Here is a 26,425-nt window from a genome sequence, read left to right as displayed (position 1 = left end):
CTGTACTGATAAAGCACAGGTGCTTACACTGTGTTAAACCAGACAAACTATAACCCTTTTTGACTTTATTGAATCTAAATTCTTTCTTTAGTATTTCAAAGCTTTATACTAAAGGGTTGATATTTTGAAGTGCTATATTTAAAGTCTTCTGAAGCCATATGATAACTTTGTATGACAAAGTCTTAATTTACTGAAAATCTCCTCCACAGTAGTGCTCAAATCAAATATGGTGCTATTGAGTATTATCACAACTGTTGTTTCAAACTTGAGAAACAGGTATGTGATGTGTTTTTCAAATAACGGCAACAGGCTAACAGTTTTGGAATGTCTGGGATAAAATATGCATTCACAAAGGTAGTCAAGTTAGAGCTGTCACTCACTTGCTGATGTACTCGCCTGTCAGGACCAGGCCACAGGTCTGACACCTGAAGCAGCTGACGTGCCACTGTTTCTCCAACGCCAGCAGTGACTGACCCTGTTTGATCTCCTCCTTACATCCTGCACAGTCTAGAAAGAGCAGTAGAATCAGAATCAGAATGAGCTTTATTGCCAAGTGTTCTCATATACACAAGGAATTATTTTTGGTGATAGGAGAAACAAGTGCACTCAGAACATTACAGTGAGACAGAGAATATAAAACAAGGTAAGAGTATAAACAAACATAAAAATAATAGGACATATAACAGAATGGCATATGTACATGTGCATTTCTCCAGAAGTCCACTATCATCTCCACTGTTTTGAGCGTGTTCAGCTCAAGGTTGTTGTGACCGCACCAGACAGCCAGCTGATCAACTTCCCGTCTGTATGCAGACTCGTCACTGTCGCAGATGAGGCCAATGACCGTGGTGTCGTCTGCAAACTTCAGCAGCTTGACAGTGGGGAGAGAACGCATCCCTGAGGCGCACCAGTGCTAATAGTGAGGGCCCCGGATGTGAGTTTCCCCAGTCTCACTAGCTGCTGCCTATCTGTCAGAAAGCTGGTGATCCAATGACAAATTGGGGTGGGCACGGGAGCTGGGTCAGTTTGGTTGAGAGAAGATCAGGCATTATGGTATTGAAGGCTGAACTGAAGTCCACAAATAGGATCCTTGCATAAGTCCCAAGTCTGCCGAGGTGTTGCAGGATATAATGCAGTTCCATATTGACAGCATCATCCACAAACCTGTTTGCTCGGTAAGCAAACTGAAGTGGGTCCAGCAGGGGTCCAGTGATGTCCTTCAGGTAGGCCAAAACCAGTCTCTCAAACGACTTCATGGCCACAGACATGAGAGCGACAGGTCTGTTGTCATTAAGTCCTGTGATTTTGGGTTTTTTGGGGACTGCAATGATGGTGGATTGTTTGAAGCAGCAGGGAACTTCACACTGCTCCATTGATCTATTGAAGATCTGTGTGAAGATGGGGGCCAGTTGGTCAGCACAGACTTTCATACAGGCATGTGAAACACTGTCTGGGCCTGAAGCTTTACTAGTCTTTTTGTTTCTGAAAAGGCCCAGCACACATCCTCCTCACAGATCATAAGTGCAGATTGAGTAGCAGGAGGGGGAGGAGGGGGGTTCCAGGAGGTGTTGGTGTGTGTGTGTGAAGTGAAGATCAGAGCAGGGGAGGAGTGTGAGACTGGGCTTTTAAAGCCTGCAGTAAAACACATTCAGTTTATCAGCCATTAGTTGACTCTCTACAGAGCGAGGGGGAGGTGTCTTGTACTTGGTAATGCTTTTTAGGCCTTTCCACACAGATGCAGGATCGTTGGCTGAAAAATGTTAGCCACTCTGATTTCCTTAGTAAGTGTGTTCCTGGCCTGGTTGTACAATGTTTTATCCCCACGTCTGTAAGCATCCTCTTTGGCATGACGAAGCTGTCTTTTCCTGTAAACCATGGTTTATCGTTATTGAATGATAAAAATGTCCTAGTGGGGATGCACATATCCTTACAGAAACTGATATATGTCACAGTATCTGTAAGCTCGTCCAGGTCTGTGGCTTCAGCCTCAAAAACACTCCAATCAGTGCAGTCAAAGCAGGCTTGTAGTTCCAGCTCTGCTTCATTGGTCCATCTTTTTACAGTCCTTACTACAGGCTTAGCTGATTTTAGTTTCTGCTTGTAGGTCAGGAGAAGATGAACCAGACAGTGATCAGAGAGTCCTAAAGCTGCATGTGGGACAGAGCAATATGCATCCTTTACAGTGATGTAGCAGTGGTCCAATATATTTCTTTCTCTGGTGGGCCATGTGTTGTTTGTATTTTGGCAGTCAATGGGTGAGGTTAGCTTTATTAAAATCTCCCAGAATAATGATAAGAGAGTCCGCCTGTTGTTGCTCCATGTCTGTAATGTGATCAGCCATCTGTTGCAACACTACGTTCACGCATGCTTGTGGCGGGATATAAACACTCACCAGAATAAACTTGGAAAACTCCCGCGGTAAGTAGAAAGGCTTACAGTTGATGAAGTGCGCCTCTAAATTAGGACAGCACATCTTCTTCAACGCTGTTACATTGTACACCAACTTTCGTTGATGTAAAAGCATGTTTCATCACCTCCACGATGCGATCCACTCTGAACAGCTGAAAGCCCGGCAGATGCAACACACTGTCCGGGATGGCTTCACTCCGTTTTGCTGGCAAGGGAGCAGACATTCGCCAGATGAATACTTGCCAACGGAGTCCTAAAGCCACGCTGACAAAGCTTCACAAGCACGCCGCCTCGCTTCCCTTGCGTGTGTCTTTTGGATTGCTTGTAGAGCACTGCTGCGCCTCCAACTAAGATGTCTAATAAATGTCAGAATAATCAAACACCGACAAAAAATTATCAGGTATGCTCTGCTGAATATTTAGCAGTTCATCCCTGGTGAAACTGATCATAAAAAGAGTGACAAAAACATGACAAACAAACAAAAGTAACAAAAACGTTAGAGAGCTCCACACCGAAGCAGCCATCTGCAGTGCCATCTTTTCTGAAGATGTAACATTACATAATGGATTTAAGGTTCAAAACTTACTGTCTGTGTAATGGCTAGCTTTGACAAGTTTATAAACACATGTAATGAAAATCAATAGGAATAATATTTCCTGTGTGAAGGATAAGTTGTACGTTTTCTTAATCAGAAAAACAGAAATTAACCTGACCAAAACACACACAGTACAGCACAGACACACACACTTTATTGAGCTGTGCAGGCTTTGTAGGGCAGCATATGATGCATGCCTGTAACAGTCTTTTGAGCACTGAAAGGTCAGTACATCATTTGTTTTTATTTGGACGATGCTCAACTATGTTTAGTATTTGAAGCCTGACATTGAGCTCTGCTCTCTTCAGTTCACCTTCCTGATCAATAAGGTCAATCCTTAGACAGTGACAGATGTTATGTTTTTCCTTCCCTATACCCACCAATTCTCCCCTCTCTGTCCATATAGTGGCTGTGATACAATACTTAGGAACAGGAGATATGTTTGGGCTCTCTAGACGATCTCAATATTTTACCTCACAATATATTCACTGTACAAAGTGGCAATCTGAAATTGTTACTTTAAGGAGCTATTTCTAACAGACGTAACCCTTAAAATGAGTTATGTTGGTGTTGACCTAATGTATTCAGTAGGGCTGGGCATTAATACAGATTTCCTGATCTGAATCCAAATCACAACACAATCGCTACATGATGATGCCTAAAATATCTGTGTTGTGACATGGCAGTTTTCTGGCATTGCATCAACACAGCAAGAACAGGCATCGGAATTACCTGTGTAACACCACAAACTTATTCCCTGTTCACAACCGCGGGCAAACTGAGAGGGATTGCAACATGGCCGTCTTCTGGCACTAAACATCCTAACATTAGCAGGGCTAGCCATCCTGTGTTACTGTGAAGATGACAATCGCGACATGATGATGCCTAAAATATCTGTGTTGTGACATTGCAATTTTCTGGCACTGCATCAACACAGCAAGAACAGGTATCGGAATTACCTGTGTCACACCACAAACTTATTCCCTGCTCACAACCGCGGGCAAACTGAGAGGGCTGCTTAGGTGTTGCAACATGGCAGTCTTCTGGCACTAAACATCCTAACATTAGCAGGGCTAGCCATCCTGTGTTACTGTGGAGATGCCACACTCTCGTTCCTGGCTCACAACAGCAGGGAAAACGAGAAGTGAATTTCTAACTATTTTTGCCAAAGGTGTCATTCCACTGACACCAGGTCACCCACAGATCTGCCAAATCCTGGGCAGAGATCTTGGTGTCTGGAGTGCCAATTTGCAGCATGGCACTTTTGACAAGCTCTGCAAAGGTGGCTGCAGAGACCTGAATTATCACTGAATAGGGAGAACATCAAGCCAGCTCTGGAAAGGGAAGCACCGGCAGCAAAGCTTGAAGGTGCGCTGACATGGTGAAATGCCTTTTCAATGGCAGGGTTTGTTCCCACTGACCAGGTGCAGAAAGCTCAGTGAAGTATTGGTTTAGGGTTCCAGGAGCACGAGAGATAGCTACGCTGCCGTGAAAGAGGAAAATTTAGACAGTGTGATGTTGGGCTCCGGCTTATGTGCTCACTATGATGTCAGCATCGGCGGAGCTTCAAGCATCACCAGCCAATCAAATTGGTTTGATGTTAAAGTGTTTCAAGGCCACCGTCCCTGGAAGCAGCTTTTGACACAGCGTTGAAGTCACCTTTTTGAAAGGCAACTACAATCCTTCTGTGGTGAGCAGCGTGGAGCCGAGCGGTGTCTGGGCAGAGCGAGGCCGGGTAGATAAGTGGCAAATGACCTCCACCTGCGCGCCACACCGGCCTCACGTTTCAGCGAGGGGCAGCAGGAGTATTTAAGGAAAGGAGACAGCAGCAGAGGGGAGAGAAAGAGATGTACGAAGCTTGTCCGCGTGTCTGAATGTCTTTATGATTTGACACAGCTGGCTGAAAATCAGTGCGTGTTTTTGTTTCTTTGGATGCTGAAAAGTGTTATTAAATGTGTTTGTCAAGCTGGTCCCAGCTTCCTCCTTTCCCATCTTTAAGCGTTACATCTTCATAATATGTTTTTTCTATTCAGGGAAACTTTGAAAATATGTAAAATGTTAGGGACATGTCAGTTATATTAAAACAAGGCAAATTTATTAATTAAGGGGTGAAACTTACGACTGGGCCCCTGGATTTTTATTGGCTCATTGGAATTAACCAGCTTGAGGGAGCACTGCTGACAGACACATTCTTTGCCTCTGAACGTCACTCTGTCACCGATTGGAAAAGGTTTTCTAGAGAGGGAAAGAAAGACAAACAACATGCTATTACACACATAGAGTACATAACAAGTAAACCATTTCCTAAAACCTACTAGTCCAGATGCAAAATGATCCACTCAAAAACGTCCAGAATGCTTATAAAAAAGGTCTAAATTATATGGTGGAGGAAAGTGTAGAGAGACACACACACATACACTCAACCAAACTGCTAATATATAAACAGCGAGGGGCAGGACAGCAAGATTTATGGAAGGTTTCCATACACTAGTAAAATAAATAGCAAGTATTGAATTTAAAACAACATACAGTTTCAAATATCATAATGTCCAAATAAAGGACATACTGTACTGTAAGAGAGTGTATAATGATATTTATATCATACCTGATCAAATGCACTTTCATCACGCAAGAGGCAGCATGAACTGGGTCCTCTCATGACAGCGACCAGAAGTTAACAATTATAGTAAAAAGGACTTAAATATTGATATGTTTCTCAACCAAAGCATTCTTATCACTTTAGAAGACATTAATTTAACCACTGGATTCATGTGGATTATTTTTAATATGACTGTCTGTTTTTTGTTTTGTTTTTTTGAAGCTTTTAAGTGCTGATCACCATCCACATCCACTGTATGAATCTACAGAGCTGAAATATACTTCTAAAAAATCTTCGTTTGTGTTCTGCTGAAGAAAGAAAGTCATACACATCTAGGATGGAATGTGGGCAAGTAAATGATGAGAGAACTTGCATTTTTGGGTGAACTATCCCTTAGTGAAAAAGCCAGATGCGTATTGACAAGAACGGTAGTGGCATCCAAATAAGGATTTACTTATTAAGAAAGCAGAGAAAAGTCAGTAACACTTTACAATAAGGTTCTATTCATTAACATTAGTTAATGCATAAGGTATTGTGAACAAACAATTAACAATATATTAATTACAGCATTTATTAAGCTTTGTTATTTTGTGTGTATGTTAGTTAATTAAAATACTATTGTTCATTGTTAGTTCATGTTATTTCATAGTGCATTGACTAATGTTAACAAATACTTTGATTTTAAAAATGTATTAGTATGTTGAAATTGACATTAACTAAGATTAATAAATGCTGTAAAAGTATTGTTCATTGTTATTTCATGTTAACTAATGTTGTTAACAAATGGAACCTTGTTGTAAAATGTTACCGAAAAGTCTTATGAGAGCAGGAACAGCAGGGTTAGGCAACATTTAACCCCAAATAAAGCTCCACACACTCTCCACAAACATTAAAAGAAAGACCAGAACCTGCCTGTAAACACTGCCCAGCTCTACCTGAACACGATCCCCTACCTTTCTCCTACCAAGAGACAAAGCTGCAATTAAAATATGGGAGGTAGTGACTCACACCACATAATGACCTGACATTTTAAAATTATGGTAGTTAAGGAAGAACAAGGAATCCTTATTACATAGTTAATGGAGTGCCACTAGCACCACCAAACAAAAACTAATCATAAAAAAAACTATAAAAAATAATGACTGCTTTCGAACAGTCTTCCGTTGCTTGAAAACAGACATTGCCACCCCCAAAACAACATTGGTAGAGCCAGTGTTGCCATGTCAGGCTAGTTGGGATACTCAAACAAACAGAGCAATTTTTTGATAGTGCTCTGATTAGGCTTCATTAGTCCACCAGATAAATCATGATAAACCAGCATACATCAGCATGGAAATTCAGGGTAGTTTAAGTAAGTCTTTTTTTTAGCAAGGTCAGCAGCTCTTGCTCACTGTTCCTGCCAAATCACCCTCAAACAAAAGCCTCCACAAACCTAGACTGAGTCCAGAACAGGGGCGAGGCCACATAAGGGCCAGAGTGGTACAGGTCCACTCAGATTTACGGCTGGTCCACCCAATCAAAACTGCCGAAATATACTAATAGTTTGCAAATAAAAAGAAACTGCATTTTGTTGCACTCAAAATAGCTTATATGCAAGATAATAATTATATTTATGTTATAAATATACTGTAGTTAGAATTATTTTTATTTTATTTCAAATAAGAACATTTTGATATGGTTATGGTGAATTGAAATGGGTCACGGCGCACTTCTCACCGAGTTTCTGGTTTGCGCAGCGCTATAGCCTATACCAGGGATCGGCAACCTTTTTGACATGTAGGCTGTCATCAACTCAGTCTGACCGAAGCAAAGCGGGCGCGTTTACTCGTGCGATTAACCGAAAGAGAAGCGTGATGTGCGAATGGCTTGCATGCGCAGCGCGAGTCTCATCACACTTTAACAATATTTAGCCTCCCATTCAGCTGATGAAAACACACTGCGTAATCGTGAGGAAGGATTACATCAAGATGTAGATTGGAATACAGGTGCGGAATTTATATAAATAAAATAGTCTACTCCTCTCTAACCGTTGCTGGCGTGCCAGTGATTACCCCTCCATGTGCCAATGGTGGCACGCGTGCCATAGGCTGCCGACCCCTGGCCTATACAGTCATGCCTGTAATTGATCAGCTCACCACCAAAATAATTTATCCGCGTTTTGTCTCACTTAGTTTTTTTTTATTATTATTATTTTTTTACATGGGAGTGTGTTTGATGTTTCTGTAGGCATGGCATTTCTGTGATTGGCATGCAGGCAGGGAATTAGCACATTCATTTTGCTCATCCACCCGCCACTGTAGCGGGCAACCTGTAAGATGTCTCGGTTTGACAAATGACAATAAATGCCGTTAGACACATAGACGCTCATTTGAAGAAGCACACTTGTGCGTGTCTGTTTCGGCGTGTGTTCCGAGGTTTATTGGCGCTCCTGCGCGAAGCGCGAACGTGTTTTGTGGAACGTGATTATGATGAGTTCTCACAATTTTTTCTCTGTTAGTCATCTGGGAACAATTTGTAAGAATAGCGTCATCTATGAGAACGCTCTCAGACAATCTCAGGATGCAACGACACTGGGACTACAGGTGAATTGTCATATGGGACAAAATTCAGTACAACTTGGTTCTTCAACAAGAAGTTTCGCTTCCGTGCTTGTCTACTATTTATTCTCCATTTGAATGTCGCAAAATCATCTTCATTCATGATAATAATAATAGCCTGGAATTTTAATTATATTCTATAGACTATTCTAAAATAACATTGTTAAAATATACTGTATATTGAAAAAATGAAAGTGGCTGGTAAAAAATGAAAGTGGCTGGTAAAATTGGGCATTCACCCACAACTGTGGCTGGTGGGCAAAAAAGTTAATTTCATAAACTGCAGCCACAAAAGTGTCCTCTTTTTCCCGAACTGGTCCTCTTTTTCGGAATTCTCTGGTCGAGCCTCTGGCCAGGATTTCTAAATTGCCTAAAATGTCCAGGATTCATTTGGTTTAGTTTCATGTTGATGTGCTCTTTAGAGTAGTTATAAATTCTCTGTCTGCATATTTGCCATTAAAAGCCATTTTAGCGCTTCTGTTTTATAAGCATCTTTATGTTGCATCTCTCTTTGCACATGCACTTTGTGTGAGGGAGCAAGAGAGCTTTTTATCTCTTGACATTTCTCTTAATTTATGTAGGTTGTTTTGGACTGTGTTTTGCACTGTTTTCTTTGCATGCAATTTCTTTCTAAGCTGCCACTGCTTCGATGAGAACCTAAAACTGAAACAGAGAGAGCTCCCAGCCAAGTACAGTGATTGCGAGAAAAAATCTTTTTTAACAAAAAATTACGCAAAACGCTCTGCTTTCCTACAAAGTAATGATAGCCTCTAACAATTATTTAATTATCAAATATCAATAGCAAAATAATGTAACAACTTTTAGAAGTAACTGTCACGTGTTTGTGTTTTTGTTCACTTTCATGAATTTGTGTTTTGATTTCATGTCTTTTATTTTGAAATTTAGTTCCTGTTTCATGTGACTTCGTTGTCTTGTCATTTGACCCTCATGTTTCATGTGTTCTGTTCTTATTGGTTCCTGGTTTATTAGTCTTGTCTTGTTATTGGTTCATGTTTCAATGTCTTGTTATCAGTTTTGTATTTTCAATGGTTGTCTTGTTAATTTGTTTACCCAGTCTGTGTATTTATAGCCCTCATGTTCTCTAGTCCTTTGTCAAGTATTGTTGGTGTAACATCATGTCATTAGCATTTTATTAGTCTAGTCTAGTCTAGTCTAGTCTAGTCATTGATTAGAGTCAAGTCAAGTTTAGGTTCTGATTTATATTCTGTTTTGTTTTCACTTTGGATTCATGTTTTTGGATTTACTGCAATTTCTAAAATAAAACTGCACTCGGGTTCCTACTTTACATCCTCATCTCACTTGTCCTGTCAGCATCTACATTACAGAATACTCAACCAAACAACATAAACCCAGCAGTTGCACTCCCGCGTCTCCTCCAGGGGAATCGTTCCCTCGATGTTTATGTTGTGGACTTTTGTGGATTGTGTCAATTGGTGGACTTGATATTTCTCTCAAGGACATTTTTCATGCAGGCTTTAATGAGCCAGTCTGCTCCAGGATGCCTGGAGGTGGAGTCAATTGGACTCCTACAAAGTACATTGATTTTGCCCTGCTTCTTAGTGGTTCGGGATACTGTGGGATTGGTGCATGTGGTAGCCAACTCTCGTAAATTAGCCACCACATCAGAGTTCACCCCCACATCCGCTATGTCAGAGTCTTCTGCCACTCTGACCTCACCACCATCCGAGTCCAACACGTCAGAGTCCACTGCCATGGACCACGAGCCAGCGCCCACGCCTGCCACAGACCACGAGCCCATGCCTGCCACAGACAAAGAGCTAGCGCCTGAAGCCTCGTCCATCCCAGAGCCAGCGCCTGAAGCCTCGGCTGCCACATCTGCCTCGTTGTGCCATGCTGCCACGTCTGCCTTGTTGTGCCATGCTGCCACGTCTGCCTCGTCGTGCCATGCTGCCACGTCTGCCTCGTCGTGCCATGCTGTCACATCTGCCTCGTCATGACATATTGCCACATCTGCCTCGTCATGGCATTTTGTCACACCTGCCATGCCAAGCCATGTCTCGCCATGTCAAGCTGGCACATCTGACCCACTATGCCAGGCCGCCTTAACCCCTGGGTTTCTGCCTTCAGCGGCTCCACCCCCTGGGTCTCTGCCTCCAGCGGCTCCACCCCCTGGGTCTCTGCCTCGTCCATCCCAGAGTCGGCGCCTGAGGCCTCGTCCGTCCCAGAGCCGGAGCCTGAAGCCTCAGCTGCCACATCTGCCTCGTCATGCCATGCTGCCACATCTGCCTCATCATGCCATGCTGCCACATCTGCCTCGTCATGGCATTTTGTCACACCTGCCATGCAAAGTCATGTCACGCCATGTCAAGCTGACACATCTGACCCACTATGCCAGGCCGCATAAACCCCTGGGTCTCTGCCTCCAGCGGCTCTGCACCCCTCCAGAGCCTCCATCCCCTGAAAGTACAGCATGTGACGCTCCTCGCCGTGCCACACTGCCTTGTCAAGCCCTGATCTTCAGCCCTCGTCTGTCTCATCAGAACACGCTCCTGGTCATTCACCGGATCCCTCCTGGCCTCCCGCCTGCTCCGCCCTGGTTGCCTGGTTCTCCCTGGTTTTCGGGTCCTGCGCCAGCTCCACCATGGTCTCCTGGTCCACGCCGGTCTCCGGGCCCTCCGCCCGCTCCACCCTGGTCTCCTGTTCCACCCTGGTCTCCAACTCCCTCTGGTCCCCCATAGTCTCCAGCCCCATCTGGTCCCCTGTGGTCAAGGTCCAGGTACATCTACGTTACAGTAAAATTACCCAACTCTATAGAACAGCTGTTAAATAGAAAATCTGATTCACGACTTGCGTTTTTCACCAGACCTCTTATTTTAGAAAGGGTATGCTTCATTAAAGGTGCAGTATGTAAGATTCAGAAACCCTTGTTATTAATGACACCTGTGGCCATTAAGTGAACTGCAGTCAGCTACCTGTTGCTCATGCTCGCACTCATGCACACACTCCATAGGGACGCGAGCATCAGCCAAAACAATGACGTAACGTTCAGACTTTGAGACTGTATTTTATATTTGACTCTCCAGTGCTGGAACAGGGCTAAAACAAAGTGTGGATATAGGTCTGGCTATGCGAGACTGTAGTTTGAAGTAATCACTTTTCTTTGCATGGTACATTGACTGCATTTATAGGATAGCCTATGTCGCCGTTAGCTAGCTAGCCAGCTTTATCAATAGCTGTAAGCTCAATTTGGTGGATGATGACAGTAGCTGTTTATAAAATAGACTGTACATTATAAATATGTTGACACAATTCAGTATTGATGTGATTCCATCGCAACAGTCATTTTGATATATCGATGCGCTATTGTTTTATAATAATAGAATGTATATATTTTCTGTATAACCAAGTTACGTTACACTAATGAATAAGTCTTTTTGCATTTTCTTGAACATTGTCTAGCATTCATTTCACGTGTTATTGTAGTTTACCTTGCTGAACAATTACAGATTAACATTGTTTATGACAGTTACTGTGCAGGCAAGATCAAGTTAGCTAAAATTACACAGATCAATCTTTATGGCACTATATTTCACATGCTTTGCAGTTATGTAAGCTTACCTGTCCAATAAGAAGAAAGCCAATTCAAGGTCAGTTTTGATCCCCAAAACCAAACGAAAGACACTCCAGGAATCAAATGCCCTGCCGATGTTCACTCTAGTTTTTGCTCGACCACGATCACGTTTCTACTTAGCCAGATGGGATTCAGTAGATAAATGTTTTTTTTTTTTTTGGCTTACTCTTGAGTTTGTGTTGTGCTGGAAGCCGGACGTTTGCTGGATTCCATCTCTAAGATAACGTTACCTAGTGTCGCATTTTTTTGTCACTGTTGAATAGCGGAAGAGAAGCTATTGCTGTCTGATGCAAGGCTCTCGGTAGCGTACATAAACGTCACATAGTTTGGATTTTCCCGGCAAAAGCGGCCCGCTCCGCATGAAAATCAGTCTACAGGCTTTAATAGGAAACCAAGGAAGTCTGAGAAGGGCTCATTTTTTTAAGATGCATTACAAGCCATTCACACATTGGCAAAAAAAACAAACAAACAAAAAAAGGCGAATATTACATGAAAATTGTTACACATTGCACCTTTAAATTCACAGTCTGGCACAGAAAAGAGGTCCACCCTGTTTCACAATGGTCCACCCACTTGGAGTTTTCTGGCCTCGCCACTGGTCCAGAACTGGCTATGTGCCACTATGTACATATAAGCTTACCTCATGTTTATGGTGAGAATAACAAGATGATGTTTTATAAATGTTTTTCACACTCTTCTTTAGATAAATGCATGTATATCTTTTGAGCACCTGTTCACATGTATAATGACTGCTACTATAATCCTGTGTTTCCACTGCACTGCTTTATCTACACAGTAATCAGATGGACTGGAAGATTCTACACTATGAGACAAATCCTATTACAGTAGACTATTCCCTCACTAATGCAGCAATTATAAAACAATCCATTTAGAGTGAACAATGATCTAGAGGAACATCAGTGCTGCCACTTTACGAGAATAAAGGACAGGTCCTTCAAAAACAGATCCTGTATTATCTCTCTCGTACTGCCAATGTTATAATATGTACATTTGTACAGAAGCACTAATTACTTGAAAGATTCATTAAATTAAAATAAACATTTGTATAAAATTATTATTTTTTTGTTTTTTTGTTTAAAGACATAAATTACTGAACAAAATGGACTGTTTTACTGGGATTTGGAACCTGCACTCCCATTCCCCCAAAGAGAGTACAACTTCAGGTCAAAAACATATAACATCACAGAATCAACAGGGAGACCAAACATTAGTAAGTTAATCCTACAACCTGCAACCTCAAAACTGTATAGTTCATACTGCAATAACCATGTGCAGTAAACAATAGTTCATATTATCACACAAATCATTACATACAAACACATCATACTGTAACAGTCACTATTCACTGGGCTATGTAAAATATGGCTAGTATGACAAACTCCTCCACAGTAGAGACCTCACACAATGATATCTTTGAATTGGAGAGGGAATGATGGCAGGGTAGGAGGGCAGACATAAGAAGCACTTATAGCCCAGCGTGAGACACATGGGTGGAATAATTCCTTTAGTTTCTCTGGTGTTATAGTACAGCTAGAGCCAATGAGAGTCAGATCTCTGGATCAACACATATTCTTCTTTATTCACTGTCTCTATATTCATTTCTCCTCTTTCACACAACCTACTTCATTCTATATTTGCATGTGAAAATGGCATGAGGCTGTATGTGTGCATGTCTTTTTCTGTGCTATCTTTACATGACCTTGGCATTACTTACCACATCACACTCCCCTCAGACACAAAAAGCACTGTCAGCTTTTCCTGCTCTTTACAAATTTACAGTTTTTGTGTGAAATGAATGCTGCCTTTCCTCTGTTCACTAATGCATTTTGACTCTCTCATGACATTAAAATACCTATGCCCTCTATCCCCTCTCCAGCCTATATATATCCTACCGTTCAAAAGTTTAGGATCACTTACTCATTCTTTTTTTTTTTTTTTTTCACATTTTAGAATAATAGTAAAGTCATCAAAACTGTGGAATAACATAAATGGAACTATGGGAATTATGTTGTGACTAAACAAAATCCAAAATAAATCAAAACTGTGTTATATTTTAGCATCTTCATAGTAGTCACCCTTTGCCTAGAATTTGCAGACATGTACTCTTGACATTTTCTCAACCAACTTCTTGAGGTATCACTCTAGGATGCTTTTTAAACAGTATTGAAGGAGTTCCCATCAATGTTGGGCACTTATTGGATGCTTTTCTTTATTCTTTGGTCCAAGTCATCAATTTCAAAAAACTTTTTTTTATTAAATTTGAGTTTTATAATGAAATAAATTAATATGGTGGCACAATTATATTTTTGTCTACAAAACTAATTTCAAACATTTAAGCATACGCCTTCAGATCAAAAGATTTTTACGATTGTGAGAAACATTTCAGTCAAGTGTTGACTAACACATATATATATATATGAGAGAGAGAGAGAGAGAGAGAGAGAGAGAGAGAGATAGATACACTGATCAGCCACAACATTAAAACCACTGACAGGTGATGTGAATAACATTTATTATCTCGTTACAATGGCAACTGTCAAGGAGGTTGGATATACAGTATTAGGCAGCAAGTGAACAGTCAGTTCTTCAATTTCATATGTTGGAAGCAGGAAAAATGGGCAAGTGTAAGTATATGAGCGACTTTGACAAGGGCCAAATTGTGATGGCTAGACGACTGGGTCAGAGCATTTCCAAAACGGCAGGTCTTGTGGGTGTTCCTGGTATACAGTGGTTAGTACCTACCAAAATTGGTCCAAGGAAGGACAACCAGTGAACCGGCGACAGGCCCAAGACTCACTGATGCGTGTGAGAAACAAAGGCTAGCCTGTCTGGTCCTATCCCACAGAAGAGCTACTGTAGCACAAATTGCTGAAAAACATAATGCTAGCCATGATAGGAAGGTGTCAGAACACACACTGCATCACAGCTTGCTGCGTAGCCACAGAGTGCCCATGCTGACCCCTGCCCATGCTGAAAGTGCCTACAATGGGCACGTGAGCGTCAGAACTGGACCATGGAGCAATGGAAGTAGGTGGCCTGGTGTGATGGGTGCGTCGTTTACCTTGGGAAGAGATGGCAGTAGGATGCACTATGGGAAGAAGGTAGGCCGGCAGAGGCAGTGTGATGCTTTGGGCAATGTTCTGTTGGGAAACCTTGGGTCCTGGCATTCATGTGGATGTTTCTTTGACATGTACCACCTACCTAAAGTTTGTTGCAAACCACGTACACCCCTTCATGACAACGGTATTCCCTGATGGCAGTGGCCTCTTTCAGCAGGATAATGCGCCTTGCCACACTGCACACATTGTTAGGAAGGGTTTGAGGAACATGACAAAGACATCAAGGTGTTGACTTGGCCTCCAAATTCCCCAGATCTCAATCCGATTGAGCATCTATGGGATGTGCTGGACCAACAAGTCAGATCCATGGAGGCCCCACCTTGCAATTTACAGGACTTAAAGGATCTGCTGCTAACGTCTTGGTGCCAGATACCACAGGACACCTTCTGAGGTCTTGTGGAGTCTACGATTCGACAGGTCAGAGCTGTTTTAGCGGCACGAGGGGAACCTACACAATATTAGGCAGGTTGTTTTAATGTTGTGGCTGATCAGTGTATATATATATATATATATATATATATATATATATATATATATATATATATATATATATATATACTGTATATACAGAGCATCCGGAAAGTATTCACAGCGCTTCACTTTTTCCACATTTTGTTATGTTACAGCCTTATTCCAAAATGGATTAAATTCATTATTTTCCTCAAAATTCTACAAACAATACCCCATAATGACAACATGAAAGAAGTTTGTTTGAAATCTTTGCAAATTTATAAAAAAAAATAAATAAAAAAACCCGAAAAAAATCACATGTACATAAGTATTCACAGCCTTTGCTCAATACTTTGTTGATGCACCTTTGGCACCAATTACAGCCTCAACTCTTTTTGAGTATGATGCTACAAGCTTGGCACACCTATTTTTGGGTAGTTTCTCCCATTCTTCTTTGCAGGACCCCTCAAGCTCCATCAGGTTGGATGGGGAGCATCGGTGCACAGCCATTTTCAGATCTCTCCAGAGATGTTCATTCGGGTTCAAGTCTGGGCTCTGACTGGGCCACTCAAGGACATTCACAGAGTTGTCCCGGAGCCACTCCTTTGTTATCTTGGCTGTGTGCTTAGGGTCGTTGTCCTGTTGGAAGATGAAACTTCGCCCCAGTCTGAGGTCCAGAGCGCTCTGGAGCAGGTTTTCATCAAGGATGTCTCTGTACATTGCTGCATTCATCTTTCCCTCAATCCTGACTACTCTCCCAGTTCCTGCACTGAAAAACATCCCCACAGCATGATGCTGCCACCACCATGCTTCTTTGTAGGGATGGTATTGGCCAGGTGATGAGCGGTGCCTGGTTTCCTCTAGACATGACGCTTGCCATTCAGGCCAAAGAGTTCAATCTTTGTTTCTCATTGTCTGAGAGTCCTTCAGGTGCCTTTTGGCAAACTCCAGGTGGGTTGTCATGTGCCTTTTACTGAGGAGTGGCTTCCGTCTGGCCACTCTACCATACAGGCCTGATTGGTGGAGTGCTGCAGAGATGGTTGTTCTTCTGGAAGTTTCTCCTCTCTCCACAGAGAAATGCTGGAGCTCTGTCAGAGTGACCATCGGGTTCTTGGTCACCTCCCTGACTAAGGCCCTTCTCCCCCGATCGCTCAGTTTGGCCAGGCGGCCAGCTCTAGGAAGTGTCCTGGTGGTTCCAAACTTCTTCCATTTACGGATGATGGAGGCCACTGTGCTCATTGGGACCTTCAATGCTGCAGAAATTTTTCTGTACCCTTCCCCAGATCTGTGCCTCAATACAATCCTGTCTCGGAGGTCTTCAGACAATTCCTTGGACTTCATGGCTTGGTTTGTGCCCTGACATGCACTGTTAACTGTGGGACCTTATATAGACAGGTGTGTGCCTTTCCAAATCATGTCCAGTCAACTGAATTTAACACAGGTGGACTCCAATCAAGTTGTAGAAAATCTCAAGGATGATCAGTGGAAACAGGATGCACCTGAGCTCAATTTTGAGTGTCATGGCAAAGGCTGTGAATACTTATGTACATGTGTTTTTTTTTTTTTTTGTTTTTTTATAAATTTGCAAAGATTTCAAACAAACTTCTTTCACGTTGTCATTATGGGGTATTGTTTGTAGAATATTGAGGAAAATAATGAATTTAATCAATTTTGGAATAAGGCTGTAACATAACAAAATGTGGAAAAAGTGAAGCGCTGAGAATACTTTCCAGATGCACTGTATATATATATATATATATATATATATATATATATATATATATATATACACAAGTATATATATATATATATATATACACAAGTATATATATATATATATACAGGTATATATATCTATATATATGTATACAAACAATATAAACATTTTTTAACATTTTTTGGATTTTTAAGCATTTTTAGATTATAAAATATCAAAGTTTAAGCAATTAATCACTCAGAATGAGCTCACTACAAAAAACAAACAAACAAAAAAATAAACAAATCTTAATCTGTATTTCTGTCTTGTTTTCTGGTACAACTATCTAAACATTTTGAAACAAGATTGAAAAGCAGAATTGTGCAAGATTTTAAGGCTGGTTTGCAGAGAATATGGAAATCTTTAATTGAGTTTAATTTTCATTTCCCTATTGGCAAATAGTTTTATATTGCTTTAAGCATAAATCTAACACAACTGATTGAGTTTTATGCTTAAAACAATAAAAAAAAAAAAAAATTCTTATGTGAATCTATTGTGTTTTAAGGATGATTAGATTTTTTTTTTTTTTTTTTTTTTGCTGGAAAACAAGACAAAAATACTGATTAAAAGAAAGTGATTTTTTGCAGAGTTACCTATCCATTGAGACAAAGGGTTCCTCAAAATATCAATTAAGGAGGCCTAGAATTCCCTATGAATTGCAAATAAGAGTTTTATATTCATCATACTATTTAAACCATTCCTGGGGGCTGAGCGTGACTTATGAATTATTTCTGGCAGTGCTACTGGGCTGATAGCCCACTAGGCTTGGTCTCCACACAGGCCTATTAAATGTAACAGAATCTAGCTATCCTGTTGACTGTTTACTTCATGGTCAGACCGATAGATTTTTAGGTTACTGCCAAGAGTGTCCCATTGGTCCTTTTAGTAGCTCAATTGGCAATATAGTCCAACAAAGCAATCCCAGGTCTCATGAAAAAAATTTTTTCCTTAATTTAGAGCTAATTCTCTTTCTCTGTTCTAATGAGGTAAAGGAGTAGGGGCAAGTTATTTAGTGGAACAAATTTCCTGTAGATACAAACAGAGCAAAAACACTGTATGTAAAGGAACATAACAGATACATATTAACAGGAAAACTCACAGCTCCAGATCCAAAAAAGCATGTGTGTGTTAAAAAGAGAATGAGGAGAGAGACAGTTGAGGTTATGTAAAATAAGCAGCCAGCCAAAGACTTTATAAATGTGTGAATGTGTAAATACTAAAGCTGAAAATACAGCAAAATGTCCTGTTGTATTAAATCTGTTAACTTTTTTCCATTTCTTACTACAAAAGGCAATAGGGTTGGTATAGTGGTACGTTTGCAGGGATGTTTTAGAGTAGCTCTCATTTTAAGGTCTGTCAGTCTGAGAAAAGGCCAGACGTGAACTACCCAAGAGTGTGCTTTTCCACCTCTGCCATTTAACTTCTTCTTTTCCACGTTTCATTCTGCCCATCACTCTTCTAATATTCACCTCTGTCCTGCTAAAAAGGCCAGCATATCTGGTCACCAGCTTATGTTGTGTTTTGTGTGCTGGTCCCCCAACATGGGATACTGGTGTGCTGATGTCCTCACCATATTTTTAAACTAGCTTAACCAGCATCATCAGAAAGACCATGCTGACGGGCCGTTCCTGACCATTCTGGCACCCTAAGCAAGATCCCTAATGGCACCCCCGTCATGTGCACATGTGGCACATTGCCCTGCTGGTCAACCAGCTTCACCAGCTAGGATTTGCTGGTGAAAACTATGACTATGCTTGTCCACTAGCTAAACCAGCACCAAACCAGCTGTAGCCAGAATAAACCAGCCTAGACCAGCATGGAAACATTTGAGTAGGGTGGCCTCTACAGCTTCTCAATTTACACAACTTCCTCCATCCTTTACTTACTCCAAGGGCATTATCACATATTCTGAGATACAGCTGTCAGCTTTCTTCTGCCTTGACTCATGTTTCAATGACCAGCTTATATCTGCTTTAGTTTCCCTGCATTTATCTCTTCTCCTCCACTTGTGGTTCTATACTATATGGAACAATTTAAATGAGAGGAAAAAAGACAAGGGTGGACTCCTTTTCCTGGTTTTTACTAGTAATATTAGAACTAGAACTCAGAATTGGTTAATGTATATACATTAAGTAAATGGGGGGGGGGGGTATATGGCTGATAGCAAGTTAATTAATGAGTATTAGTCATCAGTACATCAGTAAATGAGAATCATTTACCAGCATCAGACCGGTACTACCTCACATTTAATCTGTCTGATGGGTCTGTATCCATAATGACCCTTCAGTTCCTCTTCGTTTAATGCAGTTTATGACATTGAGTGTGTGGCTGTGTGAGTTCTTTACGGGTAATTCGATAATTGCGCATACATTTCAATATATAGAACCAGTGTTTATTTTCTTTGTACATAACTATATGTTTCCAAAACACATCATTATTTGTTGGAAAAGCCATCTCTTTTTTCTAAAAGAAGGTGTATATGACATAAAACCTTGGTATTCAGTTGTCCAATTTTGTAATGCTGGTCATTCTACTTTGCAAATATGCATGAAAATGACCTCAAACATAAAATTATTTTCATACTTCAGCCTATATATAGTTTAGCTTATCAATGCATTTTATGCACTACAAAAAGTACCAAGTTTTTATTGTAATATACCTAATTTTATATTTGTCTGAAAAATCATTTCCAAATAAGTTATGCATCTGAAAAACCCAATTCAAAAAGGAAAAGTTTGTCCCAATGACATGACTTACACAACATGGTGTAATGGATGAGGGATTTAAAGTTATGTTCTTTTCCCCAAATATTTGTTAAAAAGCCAAGCCTGTGTCATGAGTGTACTAACTGACTGTCAACAGTTTTACTCAAGTATTATCGCTTTAAACATATACAAGAAAAAATGACAAAAAAAGTATTCAATATTTTTGAAAATGCAAATCTTTCCAAAAATACTATGTGCTCAGTAGTTCTAGGCCCTCTATATTGAGTAAAGAATTGAAATGTTTAAAAACATTAAAAACATATTACCAGCAACAATGTTACTGGTCAACAAAGTTACCAAGTAACGTTCAGCTATGGGTCAACTATATTACTGTGAGTTTTTACATAAAAAAACAAACTCATTTGCCTCGTGTACAGTTATGTATAGTGTCAAGTGACTTCCAGAAGTGTGTTTTGTCCCTCTAGATAATTTTCTTCCAAAACAGCGCATACAAATTTAACTTGTTCGAGAAAATGTAATTATCATTGAGTTCTATTTGTAAAACTAGAGAGGTATTATCAGTCTAAATATTTTTTTCATTAAAGTGCTAATGTTCAAAATTGTTGCTATTGGTGAGTGGTTACATAACTATTAAATCATCATGCTATGTTAATTCTTGGTGTTTTCCAATAGTGTAAAAAAAAAGAAAAAAATGTCAGTAACCAAGTTGACATATGAAGCCGCTAACATCATGTATTTAAAGAAAAATATCCTAAATGAATCTACCCTGAGTTTGCCAAATAGCAAATACTCTATATCGCATTTCAAGGGTGCTTTATAAGATCATATTTGTGTTTTGGGGAAAACGTTAAAAACATTCCTAATTATAGAATGACCCTGTGGAGGTGAGGGCATGGTCGAGCGAAAAAGCGGTAAGGAGTTCCAACTGAGACGAACTGCTACTAATTACTGTTTCTGTGTTCACAGTGAGAGACGGGGGAGATAAAAGAGGACCCAGTCCACAGAGAGAGGGAGAGACAGTTGCACACCAGAGACTGTGTTTGCATATTATAGGGTGTTGTGCTGAAAAGCTGACTTGTCTTACCTTTTATGCTGCAAAGCAGACTTTTGGATTTTAAGTGTGAAGCTCAAAAGCGATTACCATAATTTTGTGAAATAAAACTCTGACTCATGTGGACTGTGGAAACCGGCTCCTGCTTCCTCCTTATCCATCACACAACGAACCTTGTCACACTGGTGCTGAAACCCGGGAGGAGGAAGATACACTGCTATGGAGTCATCTTCGCCGCTCAAGGAAGACTTCCAATCCCTCGCCAGCATCCACTAGGCTCAACACCAGGCCCTCATGGATCTGTGGGCGGAACAGCAACAACGGTTCGAGGTGCTCCTTCGAGGCCGAGAGGAGGAACGACGGGCATTGCAAAGCTTCGTACCCCAGGAGGAAACGCATGCCGCGACCCCGGCAGCAGCAAACCCCCATGTGATGCTTGCAAATATGGGGGTGCAAGACGATCCGGAGGCCTTTCTGGAGTTCTTTCAGCACACGGCCCAAGCTCTGGAATGGCTGTGGGCGCAATGGGCAGTCCACCTCTTACCGCTGCTGACCAGGGAGGCCCGACTCGCAGCCCAACAACTACCAGTCAACAACCTCCTGAGGTACCCCAAGCTGAAAAAAGCCATCCTGCAGCGGGTCGGCTGCAGTCCAGAGGAGCACCGCCAGCAGTTCTGATCCTTGATGCTGAGCGAAGCCGGCCACCCATTTGCCTTTGCTCAACAGCTCCGTGACGCCTGCCAGCAGTGGGTGCTGGCTGAGGAGCCCAGTGACATCGGGGATGTCATCGATCTCGTGGTGCTGGAACAATTCATCTCCCAATTACTGAAAGGATCGGCGGAGTGGGTCCAGTACCACCGACCGGCGTCCCTGGATGAAGCAGTACAGTTGGCGGAAGACCACTTAGCAGCGTATCTGGGGCCCCGCTCTCTCTCTCTCTGTGGTCCCTCCCCTTTCCCTGTCCCCTCCCCTCCTTCCTTCTGAACTATCCCATTCCCCTGGAAATGGTGGAACATTCCCCTGAAACCGGTTCCCCGGCCTCGGGGGTGCATTAACACTCTATAATATGCAAACACAGTCTCTGGTGTGCAACACTCTCTCCCTCTCTCTGTGGACTGGGTCCTCTTTTATCTCCCCATCTCACACTGCGAACACAGAACCAGTAACGTCATGGTGGAGGGAACGAGACGTTATGTCGATGTAGTGACACTAGGGGTCACTCTTGGGAGCCCAAGACACCTCTGGTCTTTGATAAAAGGCCAATGAAAATTGGCGAGTGGTATTTGCATGCCACTCCCCCAGACATACGGGTATAAAAGGAGCTGGTATGCAACCACTCATTCAGGTTTTATGCTGAGGAGCCGATATAAGGACCGGCCATTTCAGCGGGTAGTACAGCGTTGCGGCAGGAGGGACACAATGTCTCGTTCCCTCCATCAGGGAACAGAGGTTACACAAGTAACCATGACGTTCCCTATCTGTCACTCACTCGACGTTGTGTCGATGTAGTGACACTAGGGGTCCCTATACGAAACGCCACAATTGGCTGAACTGTGTTACGTGAACTGGGGGTGTGTGGTGGGCAGACTACTGTGTGCCTCATAGCCAGCACACCAGGTCGAGACGTAACCTCCCCCACCATAGTTATGAGTATCGAACGGCCCTTTGGGGACAAGTTGACTACCCAAAAGATAGAGACAGGCTAACCCAGTCGTGGCCTCTTTTCCCCTTCTCTTTTTCTACTCCCTAAAAAAGAAGGGGGATTATCCGACTGGGCCACCAGGTCTAGTCCGGGGGTGTCCCTCCCAAGGGGAAGACACCGCGGAGACCACATCTTGCCCAAAGAGAGGGGGGGGATATTTAAGTGGAAAAATATGTCACATGGTCTTTCCAACCATGTGGAGAGTCTTCAAGGTAGATCCTACCCAACGGGGGAGGAGTTTCTACAAACATGGAGACTGGGGCAGAGGGGCTCTCAGGATCACGTGAGAGTAACCCGGACTGAAATCCAGGCACGTTTCGCTGACAGAGAATACTTGCAGTTCTCCTACCCTCTTGATGGAAGTGAGAGCAGTCAGGAGGGCAGTCTTCAAGGAGAATGCCTTAAGCTCGGCTGACTGTAAAGTCTCAAAGGGGACTCTCTGTAGACCCTGAAGAACTACAGAGAGGTCCCATGAGGGAACGAGGCACGGTTTGGAGGGATTCAGCCTCCTGGCGCCTCTTAGGAACCTGATGATCAGGTCGTGCTTCCCTAAGGACTTACCGTTGACTGCGTCATGGTGTGCTGTTATGGCGGCAACGTACACTTTCAAGGTGGAAGGGGACAGCCTCCCTTCCAACCTCTCCTGCAGGAAGGAAAGCACTGATCCGACTGTGCATCTCTGGGGGTCTTCCTGTCGGGAAGAACACCACTTAGTGAACTGACGCCACTTAAAGGCATACAGGCACCTTGTAGAGGGGGCCCTAGCCTGAGTGATCGTGTCTACCACCGCAGTCCCGTCCAGGGGCCAGACATGGAGATTCCAGAGGTCTGGTCACGAGTGCCAGAGGGTGCCCCGTCCCTGAGAAAGAAGGTTCTTCCTCAGGGGAATTTGCCAGGGGGGTGGCTGTCACGAGGAGCGTGAGGTCCGAGAACCATGTCTGGGTGGGCCAGTAGGGTGCTACCAGGATGACCTGCTCCTTGTCCTCCCTGACCTTGCACAGGGTCTGTGCAAGTAGGCTCACTGGGGGAAACACATATTTGCGCAGGCCAGGGGGCCAGCTGTGTGCCAGCACGTCTATGCCAAGGGGAGCCTTGGTGAGGGTGTACCAGAGCAGGCAGTGGGAGGATTCTTGGGAGGCGAACAGGTCCACCTGTGCCTGTCCGAATCGACTCCAAATCAGCTGGACCACCTGAGGGTGGAGTCTCCACTCTCCCCTGAGGGTAACCTGCCGTGACAGCGCGTCCGCTGTAGTGTTGAGGTTGCCCGGGATGTGAGTGGCTCGCAGCGACTTGAAGTGCTGCTGACTCCAGAGGAGGAGATGGCGGGTGAGTTGTGACATACAACGAGAGACCGCCTTTGCGGATGACGTATGCTACCGTCGCCATGTTGTCTGTCCGAACTTACACGTGCTTGCCCTGGATCAACGGCCGAAACCTCCGCAGGGCGAGCAGAATTGCCAACATCTCGAGGCAGTTGATGTGCCAATGCAGTCGCGGACACGTCCACAGGTCGGTGGCTGCGTGCCCATTGCAAACAATGCCCCAACCCATTTTGGAGGCATCTGTTGTGACCACGACGTGCCTGGAGACCAGTTCTAGAGGAACACCTGCCCGTAGAAACGAGAGGTCGGTCCAAGGGCTGAAAAGACGGTGACAGACCAGTGTGATGACCATGTGATGTGTCCCGTGGTGCCATGCCCATCTCGGGACTCGAGTCTGAAGCCAGTGCTGAAGCGGTCTCATGTGCATCAACCCAAGCGGGGTGGCTACCGCTGAGGATGCCATATGCCCCAGGAGCCTCTGAAAAAGTTTCAGTGGAGCCGCTGTTTTCTGTTTGAACACATTTCAAAAAGGCCAGCACCGACTGGGCATGCTCGTTCGTAAGGCGCGCCGACAAAGAGACTGAGTCCAGCTCCAAACCGAGAAAAGAGATGCTCTGAACCGGGAGGAGCTTGCTCTTTTCCCAGTTGACCCGAAGCCCTAGTCGGCTGAGGTGTGAGGGCACCAAGTCCCTTTGTGGGCACAACATGTCTTGAGAGTGAGCTAGGATTAGCCAGTCTTTGAGATAGTTGAGAATGTGAATGCTCACCTCCCTTAACGGGGCAAGGGCAGCCTCTGTGACCTTCGTGAAGATGCGAGGAGACAGGGACAGGCCAAAAGGGAGGACTTTGTACTGATACGCCTGACCCTCGAATGCAAACTGCAGGAAGGGTGTGTGTCGAGGAAGGATCGAGATGTGGAAGTACGCGTCCTTCAGGTCTACCGCCGCGAACCAATCTTGATGTCGGACGCTCGCCAGAATGCGTTTTTGCATCAGCATCTTGAATGGGAGTCTGTGTAAGGCCCGGTTGGAGGGACAGGTTCTATCGCGCCTTTCCGTAGGAGGGTAGCGATCTCTGCGCGCAAGGTAGCAGCGTTTTCGTTCTTGACCAAGGTGAAGTGAATACCGCTGAACCTGGGCGGGCGCCTGGCGAACTGAATCACGTAGCTGAGTCGGACAGTCCAGATCAGCCAACGCAATGGCTTGGAAAGCGCAAGCCATGCATCCAAGTTCCGTGCAAGGGGGACCAAGGGGACAACGTCGTCAGACATACCGACAGGTGGGGCCTCGTGGCGGGTTGGAGCTCGAGGTGCCACACCATGTCGTGGCCGTGCTGAGTCTTGGGACATCGAAGCACTTACCTGGCTCCTTGTGACCACCCCTGGAACAGCCTATGACGGGGGAGGAAGAGGCCTGTCCTCGTAGCCCATGGAGACTGCCACATTGGGGGCGGCTGTGTGCCACAGCTGTGCGCTCAGGGGCGGAAAGACCACCGCTGGAGTGCCAATTCTGCAAGGAAAAACCCGTGGACGGTGGTTGTGATGACGACCATGCACACTGGGTCTGTGACCCAGGAAGGAAGGAAACCGCTATTTTGCTGAGCTATTGGGTACCGCAGCCACTTGGGCATGCGGTGAAATCAAACAAAAAGGCAACAAAAGATTTTCCACCCGGCCCTCCACTGGGGGATGGAGTGGTCTTCTTACCAGCTCCAGGTGAGTGGGTTCCTTCGTCCTTGGGTCGCCCGTCACAGGGGCGCTTTGACGACCTCCGTGGGTTCTTAGGTGCTGACTGTGAGACGGGTGGCGTCTGCTTCCTGCGGTGGGCTCCACGCCGGGGCCGGGCCGAAGGGGCGGGCTGCGGCGGAGCCGGTGCAGTCACCACAGGGGGACGCCCTTGGTGACGAGCAGACGGGGTGCGGGATCTTGAGCCGTGCCGGGGCAGGATGTGCCGGATAGCCTCTGTCTGCTGCTTCACCGCCGAGAACTGCTGGGCAAAGTCCTCGACGGTGTCGCCGAATTGGCCAGCCTGGGAAATGGGGGCAGCAAGAAACTGTGTCTTGTCGGCCTCACCCATCTCGACCAGGTTGATCCAAAGGTGGTGCTCCTGGACAACAAATGTTGCCATCGTCTGCCCGAGAGACCGCGCCGCGACCTTCGTCGCTCGGAGAGCGAGGTCGGTCGCCGAGCACAGTTCCTGCATCAAATCTGGTGCGGAACTACCCTCGTGCAGTTCTTTCAAAACCTTGGCTTGGTGGACCTGCAGGAGAGCCATGGTGTGCAGGGCAGAGGAGGCTTGTCCAGCAGCGCTGTAGGCTTTAGCCATCAGGGACAACGGGAGCCTACAGGGCTTGGATGGGAGCTTAAGGCGTCCACGCCAGGTGGTGGCGCTCTGCGGGCATAGGTGCACCGCGAGCACCTTATCCACCGGGGGAATCACCGTATAACCCCTGGCTGCGCTCGAGAG

At 44.0% G+C, this 26,425-nt stretch overlaps 1 protein-coding gene across 2 annotated transcripts in view; it reads right to left on the bottom strand.

Moving 5' to 3' along the window:
• The window catches only part of LOC127418022 (actin-binding LIM protein 3-like), a 113,511-nt gene that overhangs the window by 43,626 nt on the left and 43,460 nt on the right, over positions 1-26,425 (bottom strand). For both annotated transcript variants that reach the window (XR_007893356.1, XM_051658334.1), the window contains exons 4-5: positions 5,124-5,239; positions 381-507 (exon numbers count right to left, since the gene is read on the bottom strand). Coding sequence is in view for 1 of the 2 variants with exons in the window: in XM_051658334.1 (XP_051514294.1) it covers positions 381-507; positions 5,124-5,239 (243 nt within the window). In the remaining variant the exon portion in view is untranslated. The remainder of the gene's footprint in view (positions 1-380; positions 508-5,123; positions 5,240-26,425) is intronic.

Source organism: Myxocyprinus asiaticus, chromosome 27 (assembly GCF_019703515.2).
Source record: "Myxocyprinus asiaticus isolate MX2 ecotype Aquarium Trade chromosome 27, UBuf_Myxa_2, whole genome shotgun sequence".
In the NCBI taxonomy this organism is placed as follows: domain Eukaryota; kingdom Metazoa; phylum Chordata; class Actinopteri; order Cypriniformes; family Catostomidae; genus Myxocyprinus; species Myxocyprinus asiaticus.
This window is presented reverse-complemented; position numbering and strand designations above follow the sequence as displayed.